The sequence below is a fragment of the Lissotriton vulgaris genome, chromosome 7 (genome assembly GCF_964263255.1).
Source record: "Lissotriton vulgaris chromosome 7, aLisVul1.2, whole genome shotgun sequence".
Taxonomy (NCBI): domain Eukaryota; kingdom Metazoa; phylum Chordata; class Amphibia; order Caudata; family Salamandridae; genus Lissotriton; species Lissotriton vulgaris.
The window spans coordinates 223,324,662-223,340,764 of NC_141695.1; the positions used below are offsets into that span (position 1 = coordinate 223,324,662).

The following is a 16,103-nucleotide window of genomic DNA, read 5'->3' on the forward strand; positions in this document are numbered from 1 at the left end:
TTTTGTTTGCATCCTGGTAATTTTAATGTTTGTCCATCCCCAATTCTACATTGCCCATGGACCACTTGGTCCAAATGAATGCTGAGATCTAGCTAGACCTCTTTTCTGTAATGCTCATGTATATAGACATGGACATTTCCTCATCACTTGGTATTTGAAACTCGACCCCACCTTCCTAAATGAAAGAATAATGGAAGACATTTTCTGGGAAAACATCTTGATCAATTAAAGGGATGCACTTCAAGGCTGATTATGTGTCTATCATGTATTTAGGAGTTTAGTTAGTAACATAACTTAAAATCATATATTACAAACTGTGCCATCATCCCCTACTGCTGTGGTCACTTGTTTCAATTAAACATGAAGCACAGCTGAGGATACTCCCTTCAGGCAAATTAGTCGATCATAATAAGAATAAAATGGCGCTACTGGTTGATATAAACTTCATATCTTAGCTAGAGGTGGTATATCAAGTCATTGTTAGGACTGTAATAATTGGTTTTAGTTGTTATGACATATGAATGTACCAAGTGTAAATTCTAATCATCAAAACACTTACCTTCCTATCTCTCACTTGCCTATGTTAGCAATCACTCCCTTGCAGAAATCTAAAAGTTAACTTGAAATTTATGGCAAAATGCAGTCATTCTCGGTGTATGTGACAGTTAGAGAAGATAACTAGAAGTTTCATTTTGAACATCTATACTATGCATGCAATAAAAGTCCATAAGGAAATTATGAGTCAAACTAATATGGAAAATGACTTGCCACTAAGGCCATCATCACGAATAGCCCAGTAACTAGGTCAGATTATCTCTCCCTTTGGATTTTTCCATACCAAGAGTACAGGTAACTCTGGTGATATGGAAAAACTGGCACAATACTAGTTTGACCCTGAGTGCCCAGTAAGAAATTAGGAATTACCAGGGATCGAAGGGGAACCCAAAGCAACCCTGGCAATTTTGCCACTGGAAAATCAGCCGCCAGTTCCAAAAGCAGTTCCCACCACTGCAAAATAAACCCCCCACCCATCCAGCCTCACAAGAAAACACCACAGGCCTGCTACGGCTAGTCATGCACTGGGAATTACCACTGAGGGGGTAATTATGATGTTGGGCCCCCAACACCGAAGAGGAAACAGGATTAGCCAACATCAGGTCGGCATTCCCAACCACCTAATCTTGATGCAACTGAACACTGTTTGGTCGCATACTCCCATTCCTCTTATGGGGGCTCATGTTACGGCCGTAAACCGGCTGTAATACAAGCTCCGATAAAGGAATGGGAGTCTGTATTCATCCCTGCACCATATGGTAGGCCCCTCAGGGTGCCTGCCTCACGGGGCAGGGATGAACAGCGGGCCATCTATTGCCCCCCTCAAACTTGAACCGGAGGACGTAGAGGCAAGGGGGCCCTGCTAGGTGCCCACATACTCGCTCTCTGACAGGCTTTCCATGTCAGAAAGCCCGACATAGAAAGCCTGTCGGAGACCGAGTATTGTAATGCCAAGGGCAGAATGACTGCCCTTTGGGATTACGGGACGACCTTCAACTGGCCGACTGGCTAGTTGAGCCCATCGGAGGCCAGCTGTAAAAAACGGCCAGTTTAATTTCCGACCGACAGCATTGTAATGCAGCAGTCGTAATTTAAACTGAGATGCGGCATGGGGAGGCTCCGGGCCGCATCTGATATTGGCCCCAGAATCTGTCATTCCTGATCCAATTCCAGTTAAATCCTAACTTTCCCTGTACTTTCACATGGCACTTTCGGTTGTTGTCAGTATCTGAAAACTCCTGGCAAAACTAAAGATATCTGCGTTTTGCCAGGCATGACACAATTCCTAATAGCTCTTTTGAATGCTTCAGAAAAGATTTTTTTAAACATCTCCTGCATTATTTATCCATATAGGCAAAAGAGATGACTTTTGTCCCCTTACAGGAAGATGGCTTCTGCCCTTGCTGGTGCATGATCAACAGCATCATTGTATTGTAAGCATTCTTAAAAAAGTATATGCCAAAAAATAATACAGAATGGCTATGTTGCATTTTTTTGACTTGTCAATTGCTTTGGACACTGTTGACAGAGCCACTCAATTGATTAAACTGGGACACTGGGGAATTCTGACCGAAATATAAGTCCGATAGGATATAATGGGATTTATATTTCGGCGGACGGGCTATCAGTCAACATTGTGACGGAATAACCCATACGCCAAGAGCTAAATCAGGCCCCTAAAGACAAAAGTCTAACTTTAGACATGAAGTCTAAGTTTAGGTCTAAAGTTAGACTTTAGGTCTAAACTTAAACTTCAGGTCTAAGTTTACTTTTGTGAATTGGGCCCACATTAATCTGATCATAATCAATATTTCCAGTGTAGTGTCTAGCTCACTCTTTCAGACTCCTCTCAATACACTTTTACATGTCAAACTGACACTACCTACCCATGTTTCCTTTACAGCTGGACTTGGTGATCCTGGCAGATGACTGCTCCAAATCCTGTACCTGCAGTCTGCTTGGTGGCCTAGTCTGTGAGGACCATGGCTGTACTGATGAAGAGAAATGCACCAATGAAGAAGGAATCATGAAATGTATCAACAAAGGTAAAAGGTCACAACTTCTGTCTTGTCTGAATTGAGCTGAAGGCACATGGATCAAATTCAGGTGGCTACCTTGGTCATGCAAGTAGTAAAATTAGCTTTTGTCCTTGGGATCTTGCCTGACAAAGAAAGTATTAGTTGGGTGTCATCTACAAATGAAAGTATGTGGATGTTTTGCGATCTTGATGAAGTCTGCCAGTGCGGTCATATAGATGTTGAATAAGGTTGGACTGAGAGATGATCTTTGGGGGACTCCTCTGATGAGATTTTTGGCTACTGAGGTGTAGTCTGACATGCTGACTTGTTGTGTTCTTTCTGTGAGGAAGGAACCGATCCAGTTGAGGATGGGTGCTTGGATCCCTATTTTGTGTAGTCTTTTGATCAAGGTGGAGTGAAAAATCGGGTCAAAGGCCTCTTACAGGTTGAGCAATATGAAGGTGATTCGAGAATCAACCTGATGTCATTTGTTGCTGCAATGAGGGCAGTCTCGTTGATGTGACTGCGCCACTAGACCTGATTGTGTATATCGAGGTAGTGGGCGAGTCGCTTGTTGATGGCTTTCTCCATGACCTTGGTTAGGTCGGTAAGAAGGAAGATCGGGCGGTAGTTTGATAGCTGCATGGGATCTGCTGAAGGCTTCTTCAGTAATGCATTGACCATCGCGTGTATCCAGGCATCTGGGAATATACTGATGGTGATGGACATGTTGAGGATTTGGGTGAGTACTTCAGTGATTGAGGAAGTGCCCATGTTGTAGGTGTGATGGGCAAGAGTGGATGGTCCTCAAGATGTAGGCTGTTTCTTCCATGGTAATTATTTCCCAGGTACTCAGGATGTTTTCATTATTTTTCATGGAAAGGCTGGAGGCAAAGTTGTTTAGGTTTGGTTGAGTATCAAAATTGTTGTTGATTATGTTGGTGAAAAATGCCAAAAGCTTATCGCATAGTTCTTGCAAGAGTGTGCTGCTGTTTATAGTGGAAGCTGGTGAGGTTAAATCTTTGAAAATTGTGATGATTTATTTACAAGTATTGGAGCTGTTGTCTATGCACTCTGCTTGGGCCTTCTTCTCTGATCTGCTGATGGTAGCGTATTAGTGCTCCTCTATAAGTGTCCTTGTCATTTTTATTGTTGATCATTTTCCATCTTCTTTCCTGTTGTTTTCAATGTTCTTTGGTTCAGCGGAGATCCTCAGTGTACCATCTTGCTTGTTTCTGGGTTCTCCTTTGAGTATTGTGTTTGCGGGGTGCCAGGGAGTTGGCACATGCTGTGATCCACTCTTTTAGTTGTTAGATGTCACTGTTCAGGTTGCCAATGGGGTTGGACTGGTTGATGCGCAAAAAGTGGGCTAAGTTGGCTTCTGAGATGCTGCTCCATCCTCCTCTGGCCTGGCTTGTGATGACAGATTTTGTTTTGTGAGGGATGTTGATTTAAAACTGGATGATGGCATGATCAGTCCAGGCTAGAGGCGTAGTTGGCGTGACTTAAATGTTGTTTAAGATGGCTGTAAGACACTGGGTTGTTGGTTGACTGGGGTTTAGATTAGACATTTTAGATTAGATTAGACATTTATTAAGAGCTCAACTCACCCTGGGGCATCTCGGCGCTGACTAGAGATTGGACTACTGCTGGAAGGGAAACAGACTGGAAACAAGAGTTAAAAAAGGAAGGTCTTCAGATGTTTCCTAAAAGTGCCGTAGTTCGGAATGGCTCGCAGGGCCTGTTGGAGCTGATTCCAATACCTGGGAGCCAAATAGGATAAAGCTCTACCACCTGTCTGGGTAAGACGAATTCGAGGAACTTGTAGCAGATCCTGTGAGGTGGATCTCAGCCTCCTACTGGGGCAATATTTAACCAGTTTACATTGTAGGTAATGAGGACCTTTATCATTAAGAGCGTTATGGGTTAGGTAGCAGATTTGAAAAAGGATCTCTTTTTAACATTGAGCCAATGCAATTTTCTAAGCAGCGGGATTGATGAAGAACCAGCCGGGCGATTTAAAATCATTCTTGCAGCAGTATTCTGAACAATTTGCAATTTGGCCAGGAGAGTCTCCCCCACTTCTGCCAGCAGGGCGTTGCCGTAATCTTAACGACTAGTTACCATTGCGTGAAATAAAGTCCTAAGATGGGAGGTGGGTATGAACAGAAGTATTTTCCGAAGAAGTCGGAGACCGTAAAAGCATGTGCTGGTCGTTGTTGCAATATGGTCTTTCATAGACAGGGAGCGGCCAATTTTTATTTCCAGGTTCTTTACGAAGAGTTTAGGGGGGGGACCAGTACCCAGTTGGTCAGGCCACCAATCTTCTGACCAGATATCTGGAGCTTTCCCCATTAACATAATCTCCGTCTTCCCTGGGTTCCATTGAAGATAATTCACAGTCATCCAGTCTGAGATCAGCTTCATGCCATTAGCGAAACATATTTTTTCTAGCTCAGGACATTTCCAGATTGTGAACATCAGCTGAGTGTCGTCAGCGTATGAGACGATTTCAAAACCCAGCTGTTCCACAATCTGGGCCAGAGGGGCAATATATATATATTAAAAAGGGTGGGACTCAGACAGGAGCTCTGAGGGACCCCCTTCTCCAAGGGCATTTTTGCCGAGGAATAGGGACCTAACGTGACCATTTGTGTTCTCTCTAACACAAAGTGTTGTAGCAAGTTTAAGGCTGTTCCTTTGACACTGCAGTCAGATAGTCTCTCCACTAGCTTAATGTGAGAGATAGTATCAAAAGCTGCAGAGAGATCTAAAAGAATCATTATCGCAGAGCCACCCGAGTCCCTAATCTGTTTTAATGAGTCAAAAACTGCTAGGACAGCTGTTTCTGTACTAAAGCCGGGGCAAAAGCCTGACTGTGAAGGATCCAGGATTTCATTATGTTCCAAATAGGAACTGAGTTGTTGATTTATGATATTTTCCAGCAGTTTCTCCAAGAGGGGTAAAAGGGAGATAGGCCGATAGTTACTGAGAATTGCAGGGTCTGATGTGGGTTTTTTTAAGAATAGGACGAACCACAGCCTCTTTCCAAGAGGATGGCATTATACCTGTGGAAATGGAGCAGTTGGAAATATCACAGATTGCAGGTGCGCAGCTCTTGGCTAGGAGAGCCATGATTTTTGAGGGGCATGAGTCATAGGGAGACCCTGATTTTGCCAAGGCTAAGCCTTTTTGGACCTCCTCACTGGTGACTAAATTAAAGCTCTCCAAAGAGCAATTATGTATCCTCCGTTTTTCCTCCAGTTCTACCAAAGTGTCCATGACAGAGGGAGATATCTGAGGGAAATTATCGTAGATGCTGGATATCTTATCCTGAAAGAATGTAGCAATGGAACTACATAAATCCTGGGACTCATTAGTGGACTGACTACAGGCCTTAGGTGAAGTAAAGTCTTTGACTATACTGAACAGAGTCTTCGAGGAGTTTCTTGACTGTTCAATTTGTTTAAAAATAAAGCTTTGTTTTGCAGCTTTTAGATTCAGATGGTACCTGGCCAGAAACTGTCTATATGTCAGTTTGTTTTGGGGAGCCTTATTGGCCCGCCAAGATCTTTCTAGTCGTCAACAGTTTTTTTTTATCTTTAAGTCCTTTGTGTACCAAGCAGTCAGGCTTAACTGAGAATCAATGAGTAAAGTATCTGTGCAACACTTCAAACAGTAATACAGTGAAAACACATCACAAAAGTATTTTACAACATGTTACAACAATAGAGTTATTTTTAATAAATACAAGAAGACCAAAATAACACAAATACAATCAATGGAACTGAAGATATGCAATTTTAAAAAGTTTAGTGAAAATAGGACCAAAAAACACAAAGTGACAACTGTAGATATCTGGTCGCACCGGACTGGGACAAAGGCACAAGTTGAGGGCAACTGCAATGGCGCATGGGTGGGCTACAGGGACCCAGTTAGGCCTGCTTAACAAAGTAACTTGCATCCTGGTTTGTGGGGCTTTGAGAGGGTCCACGTTGAAGATGCATTGCACAGCTGAACATATGTGTTGGTTCGGAGACGCACTGAGGCAGCGGTGTGAAGGCCTGCCTCATCGATGAGGATCCAGTTGTTGAGGGCTTGCAATGTAAAGTCCGGCATCGAGGATGTAGCACACAGGGAGATTTGTTTTGTTCTGGGGCTTGCGAGACTGTGATATGGAGCACGTTGTCATTGGCGAGGCTGCCAACAAATGAGGGCTGCATGTGCCTGCACCAACGATGTGTCACGCAGTAGCGGTTCTGAAGAGGCAGCGGGCTGTGATGCGATGCCAGTCTTTGCAACAGGGAAGACCCATGTTACCGTAACAATGCATTGGTTCTGCTAGGGGTTGTGCTGTGTGCATCTGCTCTGCTGGATCCACAGAGGCTGGCAGAACACCTGAGTCCCACTTCCGAAGGTCTAGGACTGGGATGGTACCTCTTGACAGGGTAGACTTACTGACAGCAGAGTCTAGGTACTGACTTCAAGGTTGTTGGAGCCTTGTGTCGCTGAGGCTCTAGTCAGGAGGCCAGCCAACTAGCCCTTGGAGTCAATTTGGGGGTCAACGGTTCAACAGATGTGGCTCCAGTCCTTCTCACCCAGGCAGGAGGTCAACACAGCAGGTCAGCAGTCCTTCAGAGCTGCAGTCCAGCAGAGGGGCAGTCCTTTCAGCAGTACAGCAGCTCTTATTCCTGGCAGAGTATCCATAGGTCCAGAAGTGTACTGAAGAGTTGGTGTCAGAGGACCCATATTTATACCCAGTTCTATCTTTGAAGTGGGAGAAGCTTCTAAAGGCACACCTTTAAAGTGCACAGGAACCCTGTGTTCCTTGCCCTGGCTCCAGAGTAAATGTAGGGGGTATATAGCCCTTGAGGTAAAAGCAGGAGACAGCCTATTCAAAAATATGTGGGGCTACGCCAAGCTCCTCCCTCTCATCCTGCCAGTGATGGCCCATTCAGGCCATCATTGTGTGTGCTTGTCTAGGAGCAATATAAAAAGACCAACTATCCACTATAACCAGTCATGTGACCCAGAGACAGACTGCAGGCACCAAATTACTAAGGCAGGAAAATGGCAACTTCCTAAAAGTTGCAATTTTAAAATGTAATTACAATTCCAAAGACACCAAACACAAACTGGTTACCTATTCCCATTTAGTAGTTACAGCTTAACCCAGGAGTTTTGCCTTGTGGTAGTGAAATATAAATTTAAGAGCTTTTCACTATCAGGACATGCAAAACATAAAAGTACATGGTCAGCTTTCTAAATACAAGGCATCCTTCCCTCTGGGCTGTCCAGGGCCACCCCTACAGGTGACTTCTATGTATTAAATTATGAAGGTTCTGGGCCTGGCAAAAGGCGTTGTTTGTCTAGTCAAAATGGCACTTTAAAACAGCACACACAGGATTCAATGGCAGGCATGAGACATGTTTAAAAGGGCTACTTAAATGGGGTAAACAATCAGTGCTGCAGGCTCACTAGAAGCATTTAATTTACAAGACCATGGTACATGTAGCTCCACCTTTCTAGGGACTTACAAGTACATTTAATATGCCAGTTGGATATAAGCCAATCTTACCATGCTTTATAAGCCAATCTTACCATGTTTTAAGGAGAGTGCATAATCACTTTAGCAGTGGTTAGCAGTGGTAAAGTGTGCAGAGTCATAAGGCCAACAAAAACAAAGTCAACAAAATAGGAGGTCTGAAGGCAAAAGGTTAGGGGGAACCACACCAAGGATGCCAAATCTAAAAGTAGCAAATACTGGGTCAAGGGTATATCCAGTGGAGTGCGATGCCCCATCAACATGCTGTGTCAGTCTGAGGTTTCTGAGGCTTGTGAGGAGTGGGAAAGAGTTGGGGCTGTTCTGGTCTTCCAGGTGGAAGTTGAGGCCTTCTAGTAGGATGGAGTCGTTTGTGTCAATAGTGAGGACGGTGACTAAATCTGCACTGTTGTCGGTGAAAGTTGTTATTGGTCCCAGTGGTTGGTAGATGTGGGAACTGTTCAGGGTATATGTTGCTGATACTCGCAGCTTGAAATGTAGGTGTCAATGAAGGGGGTCATGCTCTCTGTAGTTGTAGCGCAGTTGAGGGTTTCTACGAAGATTATCACGATTTCTCCTTCTGAAATGAGTTGTCAGTCCTGTTGTGTGATCTTGTATCTTGTCGGGATGGCCAGGATGATCTCGGGTGCCAACTCAGGGGTCATCCATGTCTCTGTAAGGAAGAGGTGGTGCAGTGCATTGATGTCCAGATTTCCCAGGTTGCCATGGTGTGTGTGCTGAGCAAGCAGCTGTTGAAGAGCATGCATGATAGTTTATCTTGGGGTGATATTTGTTAATGGGAGCGGGAGGAATGTGGTGTGCAGATTGTTAGAGTGTGGGTGGTGTAAGCATATTGTGTATGGTGTTGCATACAAAGTGGCAGTGGGTGCAGGAGACAGCTCCGACTGTGTTGTGTGGTAGGGTGCAGTAGCCTGCAGGAGGTGGGCATCTTGGAGTAAGTAACCAGAGGAATGCTGCAGAGTACATTAGGGGGGGTGGCAGAAGGACCAGGGTTCATGGCATTGGGCACGGTCCATGTGCAGACACGCTTGTAGATCCTGGGGGAGGGCAGAGCACATGTGGCTGTGGGCAGGGCTTGTTGGGAGCATGGGGAAGATGCAACAGGACTGGAAGGAACTGGTATGTTGTGGGTGCTGGAGGTGGTAGACAGGAAGTAGAGCACTGGAAGGAAGCACATATGGTACCAAAACAAAAAAAAGAGGGAAAAGGTAAAAAGAGCTACAGGTGAAAAAGAGCAAAAAGGCATAAAGGAAAAACATCAATAAGAGAAAAAGTCACAAAGCAAAAGAGCAAAGAGTAAATGACAAGAAATGATACGAGGGAGAAGAGGTAGGAGACTCAAGTCGCAGGAGCCAGGTCTTTGAGCTCCTAGAACAGCCAGAGCACTGGTCTCCAGCTAAGTCCAAGGAGGGCAGGGCCTGGGGACCTACCTAAAAGTTAAAACATCACATTGTGGGGTGTATGCATGCTCAGTTTTTCACCTCAGAGTGACAGGAGAAATTACTTACGAGCCACCACCCGCATGCTCTCCTGGGCAGGATGCCGCAGGATAATATACACATGTCCCCGATTACGGATTACCCAATATGCCAAGAAATTTCGAAATACAATCCAAAATTACTCATTGTATTCAGGAATGATAAAGAGTAGGATGATTGAATGTCAGTGCTCAGAAATACATTTTTTCAATAAACTATTTTATTGGTTGAATTCGGGCACAAAGTCATTTTATGAACAAATGTTTGAGGTCACAGTGATTGAAGTTGTATATTCAAAAGTACTATATTCATGTGTATGATGTATTTGGTTAATCTGGAAGCATGTTGGGCTTCATGGATGACCGCAGGCCGTCCACTGACAAAGTTTCACGCAGTCAAGGTTGTTAAACAGGTAGGCAGATCACTCATTCAGGGCAGAGACCTTACAGTATTTACTCAGTCTAAGACTAATCCTGCAAAAACGTTGCTTTTTTATTGCAGATCCATGTAAATCTAAGAAGTGCAGAGCAAAGGAGGACTGCAAGTTGGTTGACGGGAAGGCCCAGTGTTTCCCGCAGTACACTGGCACCTGTTATGGATGGGGTGATCCACACATGGGCACCTATGACGGCAAAACCTATGACTTCCAGGGTACTTGCTCCTACATCCTCTCTGAATACTATGGGAATGACACTACCTTAGTCCCATTCAGAGTTGTGGCAAAGAATGACCTGCGTGGAGGAGTCAAATCTGTATCATATGTGGCTGAAATTCATACCAATATATATGGAATAGACATAACCATGAAAAAAACAGACTACCCTAAAATAAGAGTGAGTTATTCTTCGTATATATAAAATGTGGGTGCCTATATATTTTTGTTGTGTCTCTCTGATTATTGTTTTCAGATTTGTGAGTGTATGTGTGTGTGTGAGCGTGCGCGAGCGCATCCGGGGTACTATTCAGGGGGTAGTATTCTTCTGCTATGGGAAATGCACATGGCTCTTACCAACAAACGCAGTGCTGTCAAATATGCAGCATAAAGTTGCATAATGTTTTCACAGATGCAAAATAAGAGAGTTATTGTTCTGAAAGTATGGTTTTAAATGTATTTGGTTGTGCACAAATGTGCTCAAGGTTTCATGGAGCTGTTGTTAGCTAAGACCGCCTGGGATGCCAAACAAATTAACTGATGAACGCCCTTGTCTTTGATATTTTCCTGAAGGCCAGGGGTTGTCCTAACTCCTAAAAAACACAGAAGGCAGAATTTCCACATGTTAGCATCTTTGACTTCAAAGAGGAAACCTCTGGCATACATTTTACTTGTACCATGAAGCTGAAGTCAGCAATTCCCTGCAGAAGCGAGATTGTGTAACACCCCGAATGAAGCGTATTCGCCAGCAAAGCTGGTTAGCTCAAAACAGTATTTTTCCAAATAATACTCATGCCTTCTCCCTGCTATGATCAAGCATTCTCAGTAGTTAAAACATTTGAGTGAGTATGTGAACAGCCCTCCTGTCAGAGTGTATTCACAGCTGGTGTGTCTACCTCTGTGGAAGTATTACCCACTTCACACCAATAGCATCCACCCATTACCTTCCTGGCCTTGACTAAAATAATGGCATATAACTCATTGTTTTCTATCTTTGCACCTTGCTAGTGGACTAGATGATAAAAGAACACCACTTGTTTATTGCTATTAGACTTTTGCAATATATTATTAGTAGCAGGACAGTAAAAATATTATATGATTATACTGTAGTTTTGATTGATTAATCTGAAGCAATGATCAAGCAGAAGTCCCCTTGCTTCTCTCACAGCACTAAAGCATAAAACAACTCTTTAATCTCTTTAATATCCTGCTTTTCCTAGCAGCAACAACCTGCAGCTTCAGGTATAACTTAAAACTTTCATCTCCCAAAGTGCATTCATCAGTGCATTGGATTTGCTGCAAACCAGAGCAACAGCACACCATAGATGTAATCCCAGAGAAGAATGTAAACCATTGATACAGTGACTTGAGAGCGGCATTTCTTCTCTCTCATCTGTCAAAGAGCATGTAATAGTGTGAAACAAGTCATTTTTTGAAGCATAAAATTAACCTATAAAGCAAATTATATCGTGCTTCGACATTTTCAATATTGAAGCGTCATTTTCAATTAAAGTTATATTTTAAAAAACATTTTTAATTTGCAATATGTAACTCTTAGACATTATACAAGAAAACAATATGTATTTTGAATCGTGATCTCAAGGGACCACAACTTAATTTACTGAATTTTCAGTATTGACAATGCTTATATCATCTAAAAAATATTGCAAAACAGAAATAGCATAAAACAATTGTGGTGACTAGAATATTGTGGTGTAGAATATTGTAGGTAAGAATGTCATTGTTCTGTCTTTAATAGCTTTTAAAAATATATATATAGTTGTCAATTGTGTAATCTTTTTTGTGTGTTTTCAGTTTATGTTTTTACAAGAAGTGTTATTGTTTTGGTAATATATTTAAACTGGAGTTTTGGCCTTTATTTACAATTCATAAATTGTACTTGCCTAATTTGGTTACTTGATTAACTATGCTACTAAGTGAATTTTTTGATTTAATTACTTATATAATGTTCAAATTGTTAATACATGTTTTAATTTTAATTGCCTATTCATAGCAATTATGTACATTACATAATAGATCAAAATAATTATTTTTATATTTGAATGCGTTATTCCTTTAAAAATTACTATATTTTCGGGAATTCTTTTGTTGTGATTTATTTAATTTCTTTAGGATAATTTCACATTTGTTAGAATGGATTGGAGGATAGAATGGTGTAAACTGTTTGTATTGTAATTTGTTTCAATGTTTCTTAATGGTAAATAATGTGTAAATTGTTATGTTTTGATAGGTAACTTTTTCAAGCACTTTAGTGGAGTTATTGGTTGTGTATATGATTTATTTTATTTTATTTGTAAATACAAACGTATTTTTATGATACTGTTTGATTTCTATATTATTTATAATGTTGTGATGATTTTTTTAAATATATTTTATAATAATTACAACACTTTACTAACTATTGTTTAGGCTGGAGAGAGAATAGCAAATCTCACTTCTCAGAGATCCAACGCTTCCCCTACTTAGGTTGGAGTGTAAAAAGTAAATTTCAACTCCAAATTCAAGCACTATCCCTTCTGCAGCTTAGTTTGAAATTGGAATAGTAAATGTTATCCTTCTAAAGCGCAACATTCTCCATGCTGTTTTTATTTATTTATGTTTTTGGTTTATTTTTCCATTGTATTTGTTTTGTTTAATTGTTTGTTTGATAATTATTTTTAATGTTTTGGTTTATTATTTTGGTTGTATCATTTAAATATTTTTCACTTTTTGCTGGTTATTGATCCATGGTATTTAATGTTTATTATGTGTTTAAGTAGGTTTAATAATATTATTTTGCAATTGGGTTATTTCTCTATGTTAGTTGTTTTTGTTTTGATTTGTTCTGATGATATATGTTTGTGATTGTATTTGACAGTATATTGTTAATATACTTTTGTTTTTTGGTGACTTCTTTATTAATATTAATTGTAATAATGTGGATTTGAAAATATACTTTTAATTATCTATAAAATATAACATGTTTTCTTCACGTTTTATGATAAATCTATATTACATATACCTTTTGTTTTTTATTTTTCCAGTCATAATTAGTTTTTACTTCTATTTTTGGAAATAATAAGTTTATATATTATTTACTATATATGTATTTCTCTATTAAGAATTTCTTTTTTAAAACCTCTGTTTTCTGTACCGCACACACAATCATAAATACACACAAAATAAGGTATTTTTTTAAAGTTCAAATATTTTTACATCTTTGAACTATATATAGTTCACTTCATAATGTTTATTGTTAGTATCACATTATTTTGCAGCCACTATCTGTGTAGTTTACATTGCAAGTACATAAACACAATATTTTGCACCACTATTCTTTTGTTGCAATTTTTGTATATCGAAATAATTTTGATGGCACTTATAGAAATCAACTGTTTGTTGAGAAATGTGATGATCTATGACTGTCTGCACAGTACTGCACCATTTCATTGTGCTAGCATTTTTAAGGCATTATTATTATTATTATTATTATTGGGAATTTATAGAGCGCATGGCTGCCCTGAGACTTCCCAGCGCTGTAGAATGTGTAACTGATTAAGTGCTGGTAACTTAGAGATATTGCTTGAAAAGCTATCTTGATATGCTTTCTGATTTGTAGTTCTCTGTCTATCCTTCTACAATCCACCGGGATAGAGTTCCAGAGTTTAGAAGACAGATGTAAAAAAGCTCTTTCACCCCATCTTTCCCTCCTGTCCTTTGTTTGTGTTAAGCGATCTTCTGTACTGGACCGTAGCCTTTGGAGTGTAGGGGGATATTAACTTCCTGATTTTCTCTGGACCTTTATTATGGCGTGTTCTGTGCGTAATGATCAGGCCCTTGAATGTTATTCTTGTCTCTATCGGTAATTAGTGGAGTTCCAATAAATGCTTTTTTACTGATTCCCGAGTGGGAACATTACAGAGTGGCCTGGCAGCCGCAATCTGCACAATCTGCAGTCTGCGTGTCACGTATTTAGGTGCCCCCATGAACAATGAGTTTCCACAATCTAGTCAGGAGGGGACCAGAGAATGGATTACCGTCTTCCTGGGGTGTGTTGGCACCCTTTGTAGGAGTTTCCGTAGGCTTCTCAATAGTCCAAACAGGTTGCAGCTATCTTCCTGGCCTGTGTCTCCATACATAGGTCAGATTCTAGCCAAAAACCTAGGCTTTGTTATTATGTCTGTAGGTATCCGTGCCGTACCTAAGCAAGCGAGCCAGTCTAGAATGGGCCTGGTTATCGATTTATTTCCAAGAAATATTATCTTGGTTATCTCCCCATTCAGCTTTAGGCAGCTTTTCATCATCTACTCTTTGACTTTTATCAGGCAGGAGGACATTTTCTCCCCATCTCTACTGTTTTTTGAATCCAGTGAGATCACCAATTGAGTATCATTGGAGTATGAGGTCATGGATATATCAAATTCTTGCACAATCTTGGCCACAGGCCCCATGGATACGTTAAAAAGGGTTGGGCTCAGTGCTGATCCCTGTGGTACACTGCACTTTAGCCCCATGGTTTTTGAGAGAATGGAATTTTCTTGTACTTGGAAGGTTCTTTTATTCAGGAATGATGACAGCTATTTGAGTACCCTGACCTGTATCCCAATACCTGCAAGCCTTCTGCCAAGTATTTGATGGTCCACTGTATCGAATGCAGCGCTCAAATCCAACAGGAGTAGCACTGCAGATTTCCCCTGGGCTAGAGATTGTCTCAGATCTTTTACGACTACCAGCAGGGCAGATTCCGTGCTGTGTTGTGCTCTAAAACCCATCTGAGTTGGATGGAGGCACTGGTGGCTCTCAAAAAATCAGACAGGTTTCTGTTGACATGTTTTTCCAACAATTTGCCTACAAATGGTAGCTGAGAGATCGGACAAAAGTTACCCCCTTTGCCCTCTATCTGCATTGGCTTTTTTTAATAGGGGCTTTATCAATGCATATTTCCAGGCCCCTGGGACTTTGCCTAGCTCTAGAGATTGATTCATAAGCCTCATTACATTTGGTATGATGATGGGTGCAACTGTTCTGAGCATTTGCAGGGGGGCTGGGTCTAGAGGTAAGTCGGACTTCACCTTCTCCATCAAAACTTCTATCTCGTGGTGTTCAATAGGTGAAAAATTAGTCATCACCTGCTGTGAAAGGGCTATTTCTGAAACTTCTTCCCTCTCTGGATCAGTGTCTCCCTTATTGTTAAAGCTACTGTATATATTACTTTGGAGAGGAAGCATGTGGCAAGGTCATTACATCTCTCTTCCAAAGTTTCAGTAGGACCAGTGTCAGTTCTTCGATTTGCTAGTGACCTAATTACTTGGAACAGTTCCTTTGAGGAGTCCTGAGCCCTGTTTATTTTATCCTCCAAGAACTTTGCTTGGCTCACTTTGATATTATCATGATAGTTCCTAATCTCTTTTTTATAGTCCAATTTCATTGAAGGATCATAGGTTTTTCTCTACTCCCTTTCTTTAGTTCTAGAAGCTGGGAGTTAAACCAACCTTCAGCTCTAGTTATGGTTTTAGGCTTTAGTGCAGTTTTTGGGGCCATGAGGTCCAGGGATTGATTAATCCATGATTCTCATCTTGGGTACCCCTTTTCAGCTGATCCTAGCTCTCCTGTGTCTAGATTTGGCAAATTGGTTAGAATTTCCCCCCATTCTAGCTGATTAATGTTGGCCGAGCGCCATTTCCTTGTTCTTTCCATGGCGGAGACTGCCCTGCTCTCCCTTCCTAGCTTCCTTATCTCAATCGGAATGAAGTAGTGGTCCCACCAGGGAACTGGTATTGGTATGTCCACTTTCATATCAGGATCATTTATGATTACCACGTCTAAAGTATGTTCCT

General features: G+C 41.3%; 1 protein-coding gene across 1 annotated transcript in view; it reads left to right on the forward strand.

The window, feature by feature from the left end:
• Positions 1-16,103, forward strand: part of LOC147701257 (IgGFc-binding protein-like) — a 388,685-nt gene that overhangs the window by 61,029 nt on the left and 311,553 nt on the right. The window contains exons 7-8 of the mRNA XM_086930000.1: positions 2,459-2,600; positions 10,116-10,447. Of these exons, the coding sequence (XP_086786126.1) occupies positions 2,459-2,600; positions 10,116-10,447 (474 nt within the window). The remainder of the gene's footprint in view (positions 1-2,458; positions 2,601-10,115; positions 10,448-16,103) is intronic.